The sequence below is a fragment of the Cololabis saira genome, chromosome 12 (genome assembly GCF_033807715.1).
Source record: "Cololabis saira isolate AMF1-May2022 chromosome 12, fColSai1.1, whole genome shotgun sequence".
NCBI classification, from domain to species: Eukaryota; Metazoa; Chordata; class Actinopteri; order Beloniformes; family Belonidae; genus Cololabis; species Cololabis saira.
Window position 1 is genome coordinate 30,468,233 of NC_084598.1, and position 17,414 is coordinate 30,485,646.

The following is a 17,414-nucleotide window of genomic DNA, read 5'->3' on the forward strand; positions in this document are numbered from 1 at the left end:
AGACTGTATCCGTCTGATACATGATCAACTTTGAGCAGAATAAGAACAGCTGTATCTTGTGCCACTACAGTCAAAAGCAGTTATAAATCCTTTTCACTAAATACTACTCAAACTGAACAATGAGAAAAGTTTTGGAAATATGATGCCATTTACACAAGTTGTTTTTTTGTAAGACCAAAACAAAAAAGGAAAGGGGCAACAAATACAAATGTACAACAATTTATTGGTCATATTTCATAAAACAGTGTTACTGCCAACAAATTCTTTACTCAACCCGGAATATCTCAACTTGTATAAAAGAAGACCTCAAACAAAAATGTTCAACATGAATGTTCATAGAATTTATTCTAAAATCAAATGTTAAAACACAAACAGAATATGATGTAAATCAGAACCAGTCTCCATGATGTGCAGCAAAGAAGTCCTTGAATCAGCTGCAGGGAAAAAGCATTCCCACAGAAAAAAAAAAAGAATTGATGTTAGCAGATGACTATCAAGTAATAATCTGGAGACCACTTAATGTTTTAAAAAGGTTCGGTTTTCCTTATATGGCACACCAAGTTGTCGGGATCACATCTCTCCACACTGAGCGATGAGAATGGGGAGTTTTGGCTTGTTGTTGGGTCCTGTGGGGACATTCTGTTCGAAGAAGAAGTATAAGATTATACATTTTAAATTACATTTAAAACCTGACTTCCAACCTCCGAGATCCTTGGAGGGTTCATGCTCAAAGTCAAAAATGTAAAATAAAAAATTGAAAATCCCTCTATTTTTAATGCAGCATTACAGCTTTAAACCTACTCTGTAGCAATACCACTTCTGACATCACGGGGGCATAGTAGTAGTAGTAGTAGTAGTAGTAGTAGTAGTTATAGAAAGCTTAGGCAACCTCATGAAACTGAATGTTTCTAAAATACAAAGACAGAAATATCATGTGAGATTTACATCTTTAATGCAATATTCCAATAAAAAGAAATCCAGAGGGGAAAAAATATTTATTTGAAATATTTAATATAAAATAAAAGTTACCACAGATTGATTTGAAATACCGTAATCTTGAAATTTTTGAACACCCCTCCCAATTGATACTTCTTGGAAAGACGTTCTGCCTCTATTACAGCATCAAATCTTTGTGAATAATAAACCTAACTTCACATGTAGACCTTGGAATTTCATCCCACTCTTGACAAAAAAGTTGAATATACTAAAAAATTGCGAGGAGATGGGTCTCAGATAACTCGGTGGGGTGAGCGGGCACCGTATACGGAGGCTGTCAACCTCATGCAGGTGGTGCAGGTTCGATTCCTGTCCTGTCGCTCTTTACTGCATGTCCTCCCCCTCTCTCTACCCAAGTTTCCAGTCTACCAAGTTACAAAATAAAGGCCACTAAAGCCACAAAAATCTTTTTTAAACATTTGCGAGGAGATCTCTTGTGTACAGTATTTTTTTTTAGGCAATTTAATATGGTTTTGATTGTTTTGAGGTTTGGGTTCGGACTGGGCCCTTCCAAGACTTTGATTTTTCCTTTTCTGAAGCCATTTCTTTGAGAATTTTGATGTGTTATTTGGATCACTGTCATATTGGAATGTGAAATTCATCTTAATTTTCAGCTCATGTTTTCCCCTTCTAAACACAAGGGATGTAGGGTTTTGCAGGAAAATATCTCTGTATATGGAGCTGTTCATTTTCCCATCGATCCTGAGAGATGGCTCCTGGTCCAGCTGAACAGAAGCTGCTCCAATCCATGATGATACCACAGCCCACTTTTTCCCCTTTGATTTTTGTTTGTTGGAAGACCACATTAAAGACTGGACAATGCTTGCAGTTATGTTGTCGTGATTTATTTCTATCTTTATATTTCAGAAATCTGCAAAATTTAAGGATAAAGAGACTTTATATCCACTTCAGAGTTGCTATATCAACAAAAGGGCCACCAATAATACTGGGCTAATAACTGAGGATGCTCTGGTACATCTTGTACTACTGGAGGCGCACCTTTTTCTGTCTTATGGTTGAATTAACCAGACTGTTAAAAAAAAAAAAAAAAGGGTCAACGTGACCCATTGATTTCTGAAGAGCTGTTTTGAAGCACAATTTTCTTACTATGAGGCCTAGCCATGTTGCGCAGGAAACCAATGGGAACACCAACGTATATCATTCAAAGTTAGCTTTAACTACCAGTTCTTTCAGCTCAATTTCAGAGCTGCCGGCAGATGTTTACAGCATAATATACCGTTAAACATGTTCTTGGCAGTGAAATCAAATATTACTGTTGCGTTTAGCTGACGCTGGGTTACTACAAACGGCTGGTTGCTTCAAGTGATAATGGGTAGCCATTGGCTGAGTCGACTGTCAATAAGTCATATTTGAAATAAATATATTGCTTTATATTAAGTCTCAGGGCATTGTTTAAAAAAAAAAAGAAAAAAGAAAAGTACTTGTGTCAATATGTTAATTTCTGTTCTTAAATTGGAATTTGAACACGAGAGTCAATAGAGATTATGCATGTTGCTGAAAACTTTAAACGGTTTGTACAATATTTAGTTATACTACTACTTACTTCAAAAATAATGTTATCCTTCATTTCCACTTTTTGCCTATTACAAAATCTGTACTGCAACGATTTGAATAACATGGTGATGTGTGTAAAAATGTCAAATTTATTTTTGCGAAAAGACACTCAAAACATTTAAACAAAAATAATAAATGGTGAAGTTGCTTTTTACCTCAATTTTCCTCATGATCAGCAACCCATCGACCACTTTTCCTGAAACGGTTAAAAACACAGAAATTTAACTCAAACTAAACTTAAAATAAATTGAGAAAAAAACCCAACAACAACTGTTACATAATTCATGATGCTGTGGTACTCACCAAAAACAACATGCTTTCCATCTAACCAATCACATTTAGTACAGGTAATGAAAAACTGACAGCCATTTGTCCCTGGACCACTGTTTGCCTGTAAGAGAGATTGAGGACAAAAAATATTTGTCAAGGTTATACAATTCAAAAATGTATAAAATATCACAGTCTATTAACAATAGTATACAATAAATGTCCAAAACGACAGAGTCGAACCCCTCCTGGAATTGGAAAAAGTACATCCTTTACAGATTCAAGTGTACTCAGCAACATTCATACCATTGAAAGAAGACCAGGGGCAGAATGCTTCTGTCTGAAGTTTTCATCTGCAAATGGACCTCTGTAGATGCTGCAGATACCGGTCCCATCGCCCTTCACAAAAAACAGTAAACAGCAGGAGTAAAAAAAAATGTAATGTGTAATTCGCTTTATATCCACAAGAGGGCGATACAAACGCAGTGTCCACCTGCTCACTTCAGATCTGAACTGGGACCTTATTGCTGTCATATTATTTTGTACTAAACAGATTTTATAAACCGGTTAATGCATTTTAAGTTCAGTTGTCTTTCTCTAACTTTATGAATACAAATGATGAGAGAGGGAAACCCTGACACTGACGTTAGTTAACACCAATCCAAGAAGTGAAAGGAACTTGAACCAGACAGCACAAGAAGTGTGTGTTGTGCAACTTAAATGACCTGACCTTATGAACACCACTACAAAGCAGAGCACTAGCTTTTTTCTTTCTGAAGATTTTGTGGCACTTATTGAAAGTAGGTTAACAGGAAAAGGGTAGTGTGGGAGAATACATGCAGACAGTAGGTGTACAGGAAATGAGTAGTGTGGGAGAATACCCGCAGAAAGTAGGTGTACAGGAAATGAGTACCGTAGTGTGGGAGAATACACGCAGAAAGGAGCACCAGGCCAGGACTTGAACATGACTCTGTAAGTGGTGCCCCCTCAATCCACTGAGCTGACCAGGGCCCGAGCAGTAGTGTTTTTATTTTGAATTCTGCATTATTTCTTTTTCATCTGTGCACAGGAAGCACTCTACACTTGTTTCCCTTTAAAATGGTTGAAATTGATTTGCTTGGGTTTTTTGTAAGATTTTTTTTTGTTTTTGGATCTCAACTGACAGCTTTTATCACAGACAGGGTTTATACAGCAATACTTATGTTAAATTTAATACCAATTTAATACCTTTTTCACTACCTTCAGATTTAAAAAAAAAAAAACTGTCACAACATTAAGTGTTAATCACGGACCTTTTAACATTAACAGATTTTGACCTATAGAACACTATACAGAACAGATTTATACTCATTGATATTGACCAGATGTTTGACATTTATTTCACTCTGTGAATGACAATAAAATAGACTGCTTAAAATGTAAATGGTAAAAAATAATACCAATTTAAAAAAAAAAAATACCTCTGACAGTGAATTTAACACTTTTAATGGCCTTAAATTTGGCAATTTTCATTTATCACTTTTTAATACTTTTTAAAACCCTGCGGAAACCCTGACAGAGCTTCTGTGGAGTCTTTAATGAGTTTAGCATGAACAATACTGCAGAAAATGAACAGCTATTCTTTTTCTATTCCACAATCACTTTGCTAGTTCTTTTTTTCAAACAAATAATTTAGTTTTCTTATTACCCGACATGTAATTGTAAGACAGATAAAATTAACTTTATTAAATCGTTATTCCACACATTTATAAATTCTTGAATCAAAACTAGAATGACTTGCAAGCTGGTTTTCATCTTATTTCCCTAAATAATGGCTTTTTGAGTTAAAGTACCGGTACTTACATTTACAAAGTCTCCTCCTTGTATCATGAAGTCCTTGATCACCCTGTAAATGAACAACGAAAACCAGACCATGAAGATTACGGTAAGTAGTTTTAGTTGTTAGTTAACTGGCACCTTTAAGGGAATTCAGGGAGGAAGTCAAACAGAGAAACTATTCTAACTTAATCATTGAGCACAAGTTCAATTTTATGTTTTCAAAAGAAACTTGGTAAGACAAATAAAAGAACACATTCATTACTGGTTCATAACTCTCAAAATTTAGTTAAATTAACAACAAAAAACTTCCCATTAATGCAACTCTGGACAATGAGACCTGTGCAAATATTTGAGGATCATATTAATTCCTGATATCACCAGCAGCATAAACTGGAACTAAAAGGACAAATGGAGTAAAAACTAACTCCATTAATAGACTTTCATTTAAAATGAGAACCACAAGACACACCTTTCATGCCAAACATCATTCATATGAACAATCCTAACAAATTTTTCATGTTTGGTGCAGTTGAAACTTAGATCAACATGTTCATGTTTAGTTGTTACTGCATTAAAAAAAGAGGCGTAAGAACGCCTCAATATTTTGTATATGGTAATTAAATAAAGAAAATTCAATCCATAGGATTCAAAGTTCCACATTACTAAAAAATCTGGGCTCGGTCTGCTTTGAGACGCTCTCCCTATTAGGAACAAATAAACTAAACATGTTTGAGCACTTAGTTCTTAAAATCCAGACATAAAAACTCCTTTGTTTACATGATCAAAACACAGAATCTGTAACCAAGAACTCAAAGTCTTTGAACAGTCTTTTTCAGTTTTCAATTCTGAAACAATTGTCACATCAGCACCACCTCATCCCAAAGCGGGACGGTGGGAGAGAGTCCAGGGGCCTCATGTACGAAACGTGCGGCGCACAAAAAACGTGCGGCGCACAAAAAACGTACGTACGCCACTTTCTACGCTCGCGGTCGTATGTTCGAAAAGTGATTTGAATGTAGAAAGTTGCGGTCCTCCACACACTTTTCTGAGGTTTTGTCCATTGGTGACACTCGCTGGGGATGCAGTGAAGTGCAGAATATGAGGAAACGTGACGTCAACAATAAGTTCACGACCACACATGAAGGACACGACAGTCTCAGCATTACCAAATAAGTTACACAAGAGTGAAGCTGCAACAATCTCACAATCAACCACATGATCTGAACATACAACTAAAGGCAGGAGCTCAATGATGGAACCCGCAAATCCCAATCGCAGCTTTGGCTCCGTTAGAGGAACCTGCTGATGGCAGGATCAGGAGGGAGCGAGTCTTCAGGGACCACACTGATCTGCTGGTCCAGGGTGAAGACTGGATCAGCAGCTGGTTTAGGTACCAAGAGGATCCTTCTGGATCTCTGCCCTGCACTGGACCAGCTGCTCCGGTTCAGACCAACATGATGCATCAGCTGGAGCTGCTGACAGGTCGGACATCTCAGTCGCCATGACGACCGTATGGGACGACTACTCGAGATAAAAGCCAGATCCTAAAACATTAAAATACATTTTGCAGCGAAAAACCGGTTCTGTAAAGTTGTCTTTTAAAATAAAACTAAGATGTCACGGAAAGGTTGGTTGGTACGAACTGATGTGACTCAGCAATGAATGAATTAAGTTGAATGAATTAAGTTTTTATTGAATGTTTAGGCAACTTTCAGAGTCTGATATCGAGTCAGTTGCAGGGGCTGCAGGATCCAGAAAGTGTTTCTCCGGTGATGGAGGCAGGGACCGAGACGAGACCGGTCTCTCCTCCTGCGGCTGCAACACTCCGAGTTACAGCAACTTTGCTCTTTATTTCTCACGTTTGCACCTCGATAATCCCATTGGCACAACTTGTCTTTCTGCATCAGAGGAATCAGATCGTGATGTTTCATGTTTTATATATAAAGTTCATGTTGTTCACATTGTAGAGGTGATCGCAGACATCCACAATGTGTAAGACTCAATAAACGTGTACATTGGTCTTAATCCGTTAGTATATAATACGCGTGACAATAAAGCGGAACGAGGAGCTGTTTTTCATCCTACCAACTTAAGTTCTGGTGTCGGTTCTTAAAATACAAACAAGAAAAGGAGAGTGTAATGATACATTAACGCTGCCCACAAACACTCACAAATCCTTATGATCATAATAAAACCACAACTCTTCACGGAACGCAACACAAAGCAAAGAACAATACCCGTAATGCAATGCAACTTAAATCGGAACAAATGCCCCCAAATAAATGATTTTTTCCAGGCCTCAACTTTTCGTTTGTTTTACTTGTTTTTGCAAGTTCCTTGTTAACATGAGCGGTTTTTAATGGATAATTATCCTCATTCTCATATTCAAATGTATGTATTTGAGGGAGGAGACAGGGCGGAGTGTTCTGCTCCTGCATGTGCGCTCAAATCCACGATGATTGTGATGTTCAAAGAAACGTGCGTGGATTTGGGCGTACGCGCAGTTTTGAGAATCAGAATTTTTCTTTTTTGCGTACGCAAGAATTCCACGCAAACATTCACGTTGAAATCCACGCACTCTTTGTACATGAGGCCCCAGATCTGGTTGATCATTAGTCAGGATTCATAATCAATCATATATGATCTCCAAAACCACGACAAGCAAGTGTTTGGTACTCTGACGTTGATACGAGGTGCTACTGGATCTTGGCTACTCCCGCCTCCCCCACTCAGACTGATGCGCCGCTGATTTGACAGAATTGCAACCGAGAAAGAAAAAGTACAACTAAAGATTGCTCATTTGCCATTGGAAAGCCCTCAGAGTGGCCAGCGGACTTGAGTGGAAAGAAGAGGCATGATGTTCTTAATAACTCCCTGAGCACAAGTGAGTTTGAATGTTGGCTAGGGTAATAGTATTCAAAAGTCTGTTTAAAATGCTCACTTTTTTCCTCCCTGCTGTGTTGCAAAGCGTTGAATAAAGAGGTTTAAGTCCGAAAGCAGCCATTCAGTCTTTTATGCCTTTTCCTCTGTTGGAAATGTTGAAGAAAAAAAAAAAAAAAAAACCTCACTATGTGTTATTAAGGAGGGTAACACCAAGAGGGACAGAAAGAGTCCTTTTGTTTGTTGGTCCGGCACCTCGGTACACCAGTCGGAAGCAGCTCAGACTCTTTAAAAGCGGTTGGCACGTGTCAGCCACGATAGCATGGGCTTTCTTTAAAGTTCTGACTTTGTACAGGTCATTCTGATTATTTAATGACACGCCTCTAACTTTGCTAGATGCTTCAACACGGCCTTGAAGTGAATTCTTGATTGTTTTTTTTTTACTGATTAATCCATGTCAGAAGACTTCTTGGCGCTTGCTCACTAGAAAAACACAATAGTAATCATCAGAAAACTTGAACGGATGATTTGATGTTGCCTCTGGCAAACATTTGTACCTAAAACAAATAAATGTTGGTCCAAAAGTAGCTAGTGACAACTTTTGCGGCCTTGAAGTAGATAAGTCAGAACATTTGTAAAACACGAGATTTGACACGTCCCTCAGGAGATCAGTCTCCTTCTGCAACTTGATTAGATTCCTTACATGCTCAAAATAGATAAGATGTAGGAAAATCTATTCCAAAAGTATGATATTCACCTTCTCAGAGATGAAAAAAAAGAGTTTGTCTGATTGTCCCTCATAAGAGCTTCTTACACATCATACTTAAATTTGTATTTCATTCATTTGGAAAATGTGTCTTTTTACAAAGGATGACTGAATCAGCCAACTTACAAAGAAGACCAGGTTTCTGTAAATAACCTGAGGGTGTGAACTTGTAGCTCTCACCATCAGCAGGTTAGAGTTCAAGGACAAACAAAGTACTTAATGTTCTGTACCTGTGGAATGTGCAGCCTTTGTAACCAATAGGAACACCATCCTTCCTGCAAGCCAGAGGGTGGAGACAGATAAATAAACAAAGCCTGCTGAAATGGCAAGATCCTGAATCTTATAACAACTATATATCTACTTTAAAGCAGGTCGTTGTGATTTCAATTTCTAAAGTAAATAGTAAATATAGTTCAATCACTCTTCCTTGTCTATTGTGTAACTGCCGGCCATGTTTACTCTCACTGGTGTTTGTACAGGGTTTGGTCCCGTTTTCCTGGCTTACCTGAATTCTCCTGTGCAGAACTGCCTGTAAGAGATCAGGAGAAATGTTAGCACCTATTGGAAAACTCCAGTTTTATCTGTTTGTTTTTTTTAACACATACAGAATAATATAAAAAAAAAGCACCATTGTAAAAGCAGAACATGTCGCGGTTTTGTCCCTTACCGGAAATTCTCGGCCGTCTTTGGAACCACGTCAGCAAACAGCTCGACCTTCATCCGTCCAACATCCTGGTAAAAAAAGAAAGAAAAAGAAAACTTTTATAAACAGGTATAAAAATACAAAGATGACTTGGTCTCCACAGCTGAAGCCTTTTTAAACATGAACTGCAGCTTTAAAATCTTTCTCTGCAGATACCATAAAAGCTGTGTAAATGCACATTTTCAAAACATAAAACGCAGACAGGATATTGCTGCCAGACAGGCAGCACGGTGGCTTAGTGGTTAGCACTGTTGCCTCACAGCAAGAAGGTTCATGGTTTGACTCCTGGGCCTGGCGGGAGTCTTTCTGTGAGGAGTTTGCGTGTTCTCCTTGTTCTTTCGTGGGTTTTCTCCACGTAAAACATGCATGCTAGGTTAATTGATGATTCAAAATTGCCCATAGGTGTGAGTGTGCCTGGTTGTCTGTTTATATATGTGGCCCTGTGATAGACTGTCCAGGGTGAATGATGAGCTGGGATAGGCTACAACAGACCCCGTGACCCTGAAAAGGATAAAACGGGTATAAAAAAAATGGATGGACAACACAGACTCAGTGGAACCATTTGTACTTTGTCTCTGCTGCTTAATTGACCTATTCTATACTTTCCAGTGACCATATTACAGTGAATGCTCCCAATAGCATGGTGATCAAAACTGCCTAATACTCAAACTTGAGTATTTCCAGCACTACAGCAACTAACTGATGCAGGAATTCTGTCATTCTTCTTTGTAGCACTGGCTTCAAGTTCAATGGCATAATTATTCCTCCTAGTTCTTGAATATGTGAAGCAGAAAACAATCAAAACTTTTATCTTTTCCTGTGAAATGGCTTTCTAGTAAAAGCATACATAATTGAAACATGGAAATGTGACTGAACCACAATCGTGACACAACAATTCATTTGAAAAAGTGATCTATGTGTGTGTCTGCGTGCGTTGGGCAACTTGGGTGTCTCTTCTTCCACATCTAAAACACTGGAGAGACAGCAAGTGGCAGGTGATACAACAATATGAGCGTGTGCGAGCACGTGTGTGTGTGCGAGCACGTGTGTGTGTGTGCGTGTGTGTCTGTGCAAGCAAACAGAAGTGGTGGTGTACAAAGAGACGTCTGTCATCACGACGTCACTGCACAACTCTTCGGTCGCCTCATGCAAATACTCGCACTACAACAAATGCCATTAGTTGTGCTCTCTTTGCTACTTAGAGCACAGTGTATTCACAGGCTCCAGGGAAAGATACGAAATACAGAAGATAAGCTTGTTGACACAGAACAATCATCAACCATAATACGCTCTGCGAGGGGAAGGTTTCAGGCTGGAATCTGACGTTCACCAGGAGGTAAGACGGCTTCACGTGTCACTTTTCAAACAATATATACTATTAACTGCTTTTGTTAATGCTGTTTATTAAAAATGTATTTGAGTCGTTTTTCAGAATGTTTTTAGCCCTCTTGTTCTTGACATGACAAAGAAAATATGTTTGAAAAAAGTTGAGAAAAAAAGGTATCTGTTTCAACAATTTACACACAAAAACAAAAGCTTTGATACAACAATCGTTCAAAGAGTTCAACTCCACAATTACTGCCACAGTCAACCCCCCCACTCTCTCCTGCACATTTTCAAAGTTAAGACCAATATCCTCAATGAGAGCAAACAGTGCCACACAACAAACAAATTCATTTAAAGCTATTACTTGGATCATATTTCTCAGAAGAAATATTTAACACCTGAAATATGGTGTAATAGTATACGGCAGCTGTGCAGGCAAACCGAAACCAACAGGAGGGCGTGCTTTTATCCAAATCTATTGTCAGAAGAAGATGCTCCACTTTCAGCTGAGTTACCTGTTATGTGACATACAAAGAAGTCTCAGAGGGTGTGTCCTGTCTAATCAGGCGATTCACTCATACTGGAGTCATAAAAGTGCAGAGAAGGGAGCCAAATCACCCGACAGCAGCCGTGTTCTCAGAGATGAATGATTGAAGGGGCTTTCATCTACAGGCCGCGCCACTGAAACTCGCTGGACAGGAGCAGCACTGGACAGACAGGTAAAGTCACTCAGGGACACATCCTGCTGTCATCTCCCAACTCGCCACTTAATGTTACTCTTAAAAAGGGTTTGTTTTACCTGCGGCAGATAACAGCGTCTGTCACATGTTTCTGGGATTGAGCTACACGGTTTTGAAGGAGAATTAAACTCCAAGCCTGCCAAAGATGATGTAGAGGTTTTTCTTGATTCACAGGAAAAAGCAGCGAGGAGGAAAATCTGACGACAGTTATATACACTACAAAAACTACTCCAGCATGGCCTCTGCTACTCATTACTGAATTATCACATAACATATTTATGAACAAATATCAAAAGAAGAGGATATAAACTCTCCTACATTTGCATCTGTTGATAGTAGTTTGCATGAGACTTGGCAGTATGCACTCGAAGTGGTTCAGTTTTATTTGTATCACTTTTATTTGTATAAAATAATGAAGTGAGAAGAAAATGATAAATGTCTTAAGAAATTGCATGGCAGGTTCAGAGGTTAACATATGCACATATTTGGAGATCTATGTTTTCTCCATTTTACTCAGAAAAATAAAGAAGGTCCTGAAATATGTCAGCAGGATCTACTTTTTACCCAACAGCCAGTTACAGCCAGTAAGATACACAAAATAAACCCACCAAAAAACAGAATCCAGGAACCCGGTTGACGACCTCAAAGTACAATCATTGATAGATTTGTAGTAAAAAATCTGCTTTTTCTTTCCTTACATATAATTTCTTACATTATATAAATCGATATACAATTTGGTTGTAATGGTGTTTCTAAATCAACTCTTTGTAGAAAGATACATTTCTTAACATAAATTGGTTAATAATGTCTAACAATGTCATTTCAATCTGCAGAAGCTTAATAAATGTGTTTTAGTAGGTTGCTATGGAGTGACTGTGTTCAATTATCCTTTTAATCCAAAGAAGAAGAAAAAAAGATCCTCAATATTTGGAGGAAATCACAAAAGCAGAGGTTAGATATAAATGTGTATAGATTTGTATATTTCATTTTCTAGGTATGGTAAATGCAGGTAGTTGCCAACAGTCACTGCAATACTATCCAGATGGGTCGATTATTAGTGTACAGAATACAAGCAATATTTAATTGAACTGCATAAGCAAACAGGAGCTCAGATGCGCAACAACATTGGAGCAGATCCTAAAGGTGCGTTTCCACTAGCGGGAATTCCGGGTAAACCTGCCAGACAGGAACCTTAACAGGGCCGGCCGTCTCTTCGGCCTCTTCAGCTGCGCGTTTCTATTATACTGCAATTGAAATTAAAAAGAATCCCCCGTCCAACCTCTATATTGGTGTAATATGACAGCAAGACCTGAACCAACTTCATCAAATGTACTCATAGCAAAATTTCTCTGGTCAAAATCCTTAAATGATTTGTGGTCACATGATTTAAATTGCTGTGAGAGGGCTGAATGTAATTTCCTGCTTTTAGAACACCCACCCAGCAGACACGACCCACCAGGTAGCCCTTCTCGCCCGAAAGACGCCCCTCTCCTACTACAGGGCCGTTTTTGGCCCCGTAAAAGGTTCCTGAAGGCCACGTTTCATGGCTGTTCCTGGTAACAGAAACGCACGCACACGGCCCGGCCCCGAAAAATCTAGCCGGAGTTCCACTAGTGGAAACACAGTTGCCTTCAGTTAACAGGGGAAGTGATTAGGGGGGGTGTTGGTCTGCTGTCATGAGAGTCTTATCCGAGAATGCTTGTTCCAGATGAAGAAAGTAGCTTAAAGTACAAACTGTAATATCTTTTATGTAGAAATTAACTTTTCTTGTAATCTTTGTATTGATAAGTTGCTAACTCCATGTTATCTTTAAAAGGGTTTTATCCAGAGCTTCTAGAATCTCAACATAAATGTTGCCAGGGTCGTCGTCGTCATCGACAGACATAAACCTCGGGGACAAAATGCTGGCCGTCTTGGAACAGTGGGACGATGCTTCTGGCTGCCACACAAGCAACATTGGGAAATATTTTGCCCTTTTGCTTTTCAAGTCAGGATTGGACACAGTAGTGTTTTTTGTATGCTCCCGGAAAAAGTACACCCACTTTCCAAGCATGTGCAGCCTGTCCATTACGCTTGCTGATTTGCTCTTGACATTTTTACTGGCAGCTGTGTGGCTTCTTGGAGCTGAGAGATCTTTCGTGTCGCCCTGCTACCTCTTGGCCAATGCCTCGGCGATATACGGAGCACTGCCACTGCCAATGATGTGCCTGGGTTTACTAGATTACTGTTCAGAAGAAACACGTTTGAGAAACCAAACAGCATTCTGCAAACTGCTCAGGAATGTGGTCTTGACATTGCTGGTGTGGATGTACGGGGTTATCTACTCGTTTGGCTCAGTTACTGCTGAGCAAAAAGAACTGGATTATTTGGGAGGAAAGGCACTTGTGTGTGAGGTAGAAGAGTCAACACTGACCAAAGTCTTCATTCTGGGACTTTTCACTGCATCACTTTTTGCACTGCTGCCGTTTTGGTCCAGTATTCCTCGGTGGGTGAGAGAGGCTGACAAGATATATGAAGCCCAAGAGGCTCAAAAAAACCAGAGGAGCGACCTTTTCTTCACGCAAAGCGCTGAAACAAAAAGCAGCGAGGAGAATTACCAGGAGAATATCAGCCCACGGCCACCTATGTGTTTCAGCCTGACACTGGCCTTTCTTATGTTCTGGATGCCCTATCTTGTCATGTCTGTAGCCTGTCTGATCTGTGGTATAGCAGTGCCTGCTTATATCTCCGTTAACCTATTGTGGTTGGAGTGTTTTAACAGCCTCCTGGAAGGTGTGGCATTCTGGGTGAAGAGCAAGTCACAAATGCCATACAGCAATCTACCTGAAAACCTGTGCTCATGGCAGGTTTACTGGCATTTGAGCAAAGGCGTAGGACAGCCACAACTCTCTGCAGCTATCTTTAACCCATCAGAAGAGGAAACACTTTACTCCATCTCTGTGTGTAAGGAAATACCAAGCAAATATGTCATATCAAGAGAGGCATTGCCCTAGGGGTAATGTGTCATGAAACAAGAGAGCATGCAAATGAACTACATGGACGAATGGTTCACCTGTTATAAATGCTGCTTCAGATCCTTTGACTACAGGGTGAATAGCCAAAGACAAATGCACCGATGACCTCTCAAACAGCACACGCTGCAGATCCAAGATGCTGCTGTTGTGACTTAACATGTCACTTTAAAATGACACTGCAAAGCTGGGTTTTGTAAATAAAGGCAATTTATAAATCTGTTTCCAATAAAAACAATAAAAAAAACCCTTTCTTGTGTTTGATTCACTGAATATTGCTTTTCCTTCAAAAACGTATTTAAAAAGAGTCCGTTTTGTCTTTTTTTCCTTAATAAGATAAAATAAGATAATCCTTTATTTTCTCTCTCAGTGGGGACACTCACTTTGTTGGCAGCAGTACACTTAACACACACATGCACGGGAGGGGTAAAAAAAAAGAAAAAAAGAAAAAGGAAAAAAAGTAAAAAATATGTATAATTACAAAATATGAACAGTACAGTACATTGAAAATAAAAATGCTGCACAATTCAAAAAGCATCAAAACCTGTTCTTGACATTGGTGAAAATTCCTCCCAAAATGACCTATGAAATCTGTAAATCTGTTCTCAACTTGTTTGTACCCCTCACTTGAGGACAAACTTGTCTGATTACTTTTAGAGAAGTAATCAGTATTAGCTGATACTCAAAAGTCCAGCTGGAAACAAGATTTGGTATCGGATAGGGCTGGGGGTAAACGATTATTTAAAAAAATGATTCATCAGGTGATTATTTTATCGATTAGTCAACTAATCTAATGAGAAAGAAGTATGGTTCCAATTTCTCATGATATTTGATATACCGAGGTGGAGCTGGTTGGTTAAATTCTCACCGCTATGTACAACAGAACTACCGGTAAGCTGATAGCAAATTTAACAAACAGCAACCTCAATGAGTTAAATACAGATGCGTGTTCACAGACAGACGAAGGTGTGGTCCACTGTCAAACTACACCGTCCCAATGACTTAAAACAAAGTTTAAGATACTTCTACACAGGAAAGTTCACATAAAGTAAATTGGATCATGGCGCCCTCTAGCTTTCTGGGAGAGAATCAATCCAAAGACAAATGTGAGTCGACAATAAATAAGAACCATATATGAGTTGTGTAAAGCAGAATGAGAGCATTTGACTTTGAACAATCAATGCGACTACTATTCCGTCCAATCTGACTAAGAAAAACCACTGTTGCATTAAACATCAGTTTCTACAAAGAGAGAAATCAAAAAGGTCTAATTTTTCCCAACATGATTTTAAAGTGGGCCTTGTTCAAAAGTCCCTGGTACATGTCAAACTCATAACGCAGGATTATGTTGAGTCCAATCAGCCAAACTCCAGGGCCGAGTATTAGGAATACATCAATCCAACATTAGTATTGATACATAGGGTCTGACATTTAAATCCAGGAAATAACTGGTTCAGAAAACAATGAAGCAGTTCTGTTCAGTTCTGCACATGTCATGTGTCAGCTATACATGCTGCCAAAGCTGCAACAAGTGTAGGAAGCTATGGCAAAAAATATATAACCATGCGCTATAAAGGTTAAACGCACTGTTTTTATATTATTGTGACTTGGATAAAGATGAGATTAGATAATTATTTTATTATTTGTCATTTTCCTTCTTTCTTATTTTCTTGGAACCATATGCTGGCATGTGTTCTCATATATACATGCAATTTTTTATGTTTATTTTTATATTTCCTATTTTGTTGATTATATTTGTTTTCTTTTGTTTTTGCTTTTTCTTAAATTATAAAGCAGGTATTATTTGCACAAATTTGTATTACTTGATGCAAACATGTTGTAATGAAGAAATAATGTTAATAAAAAAAAGTTTGAAAAAAAAGATGAGATTACATTTTGTGAAATGAACAGAAAAGGGGTTATCAAATGGTTCAGATACTTTTATAAACACTGCATCTCATGAATAACTATGCAAACCTCATGTTTTGAATAGTAACTAAGGTTTGACATTATATCAACCATATTCATAGTAATAACAAAACTTCACACGCTGCTCAACACAACATAAACTTCTCAGTGAGTAAAGAAAACTCTTCATTTATATATATTTGTATATCATATACATAAACTTAAATATATACCGATTAAACGCAAATAATGGTGCTCGTTAAATCACAATATTCAATAAAAGCGAGTCTGTTGTTTGCGAAACCCAGACCGCTGCAACGTTAACTCAACGTTAGCCGGTTAATAAAACCCTCCGTCTCCCACTTACCTGTCCTCCAATGGTAATGTCGAAGAAGACAACGGGGTTATTTGGGTTTGATGCCTGAACGGACATTATTTAACAGTTTATTAAGACCGGAGGATGAAGTTTGGAAAGAAAATTACACGCGAGTGATTTGAAAAGCCAGCACATGCGCAGAAGCAACCTACGGTCGCCTGCGAGGGACAATAAAGGAACGACTCGATTTCTTCTTTGAGGTCTTTAATGGCAGCGGAGTTGCATTACTGCCATCTACTGATCAAGCTTACTCACATCCACTAATGAAATCTTCAGGACAAGATCAAATGTATTCAAGGACAAATAAAAGGAAGGCCAGATGCCTTTGTTCAAGAGTAAAGGGCTGCTTATCCAGTCCTGCGCTTGGGACCGGATCCATCACTGCATAACCTTGAAATAGAGACTCTATTGACTATAATTTTTCTGTTTTTCTGTATTAATTTTCACAAAACATTTTTGTATCATTAAGGAGTCTCGGCTTGTGGTGATTTATTTATATCCTGCAGGACACTTCGTTTCTTTTTTTTCTTCTTTTTTCACATGTATCCACCATTCTTACGAGTGATGTGTCCTGCAATAATCTTTTGACATATTCTTCCATATAAAATAAACTCTGAGGTGTTTTTGTAGACTTTCAAAAGTTTTTTCTCATAATTTCCTTTGTCTTTTCTACTTTGATAATTAATGACTATTATTTCCTCACATTTTAACCAGAACACGCCAAGATGAATTGTTTCTTTAACAATGATTTGAATCAGAAGCTGCAATGACTCCCACTGTAAAAGATAATTCCCTATCATTTGTTTACTACCAGCTTCTTGTTCATTATGCATCATCTTTAGTACCATTGTTCTCTGTTTCTGTTCATGTGTTGCCATCTTCAATGCCTCTGCAAGAAAATGTATGCTTTCACCCAACTTTGTCACAGCATGCACCCATTCATTTCTCCCTGCAGTTACAGAATTTTGACTGAACTCTTGCCTCACAGCTCATCATTATGGTACAAGACACAAACACACCTAAGCATGTTTTAATATCAGTTATCTGA

General features: G+C 38.5%; 2 protein-coding genes across 5 annotated transcripts; one reads left to right on the forward strand and one right to left on the reverse strand.

The window, feature by feature from the left end:
• Window positions 1–203: 203 nt before the first annotated feature.
• On the reverse strand, window positions 204–16,519 carry ppih (peptidylprolyl isomerase H (cyclophilin H)). 2 transcript variants are annotated; one of them, XM_061735020.1, is made up of 10 exons: window positions 16,358–16,519; window positions 8,970–9,034; window positions 8,808–8,831; window positions 8,533–8,577; window positions 4,681–4,723; window positions 3,145–3,237; window positions 2,875–2,962; window positions 2,727–2,767; window positions 558–639; window positions 204–434 (listed from the first exon to the last, which is right to left on the reverse strand). In XM_061735020.1, exons 1-9 carry the CDS (start codon window positions 16,421–16,423, stop codon window positions 571–573), a joined length of 534 nt encoding a protein of 177 aa, XP_061591004.1. In that variant the 5' UTR covers window positions 16,424–16,519; the 3' UTR covers window positions 204–434; window positions 558–570. The 2 variants fall into 2 exon arrangements, with proteins under 2 accessions (XP_061591004.1, XP_061591003.1); XM_061735019.1 differs by having other exon boundaries at window positions 204–639.
• si:dkeyp-100a1.6 (probable G-protein coupled receptor 160) lies at window positions 10,155–14,322 on the forward strand. Of its 3 annotated transcripts, none has more exons than XM_061736524.1 (3): window positions 10,155–10,341; window positions 10,898–12,022; window positions 12,888–14,322. In XM_061736524.1, the coding sequence occupies exon 3, from the start codon at window positions 12,922–12,924 to the stop codon at window positions 14,062–14,064; it is 1,143 nt and encodes a 380-aa protein (XP_061592508.1). In that variant the 5' UTR covers window positions 10,155–10,341; window positions 10,898–12,022; window positions 12,888–12,921; the 3' UTR covers window positions 14,065–14,322. The 3 variants fall into 3 exon arrangements, with proteins under 3 accessions (XP_061592508.1, XP_061592507.1, XP_061592509.1); XM_061736523.1 differs by having other exon boundaries at window positions 10,156–10,341; window positions 10,898–11,050; XM_061736525.1 differs by having other exon boundaries at window positions 10,156–10,341; window positions 11,004–11,050.
• Window positions 16,520–17,414: the final 895 nt, after the last annotated feature.

Coding starts and splice junctions, on each gene's coding strand:
- si:dkeyp-100a1.6 (XM_061736524.1), top strand. CDS start 12,922: ATGTTGCCAGGGTCGTCGTCGTCATCGACAGACATAAACCTCGGGGAC.
- ppih (XM_061735020.1), bottom strand. CDS start 16,423: ATGTCCGTTCAGGCATCAAACCCAAATAACCCCGTTGTCTTCTTCGAC. Junction 9,035..16,357: donor ACATTACCATTGGAGGACAG/GTAAGTGGGAGA, acceptor TTTTTTTACCAG/GATGTTGGACGGATGAAGGT. Junction 4,724..8,532: donor AAAGGCTGCACATTCCACAG/GTACAGAACATT, acceptor GTTCATTTACAG/GGTGATCAAGGACTTCATGA.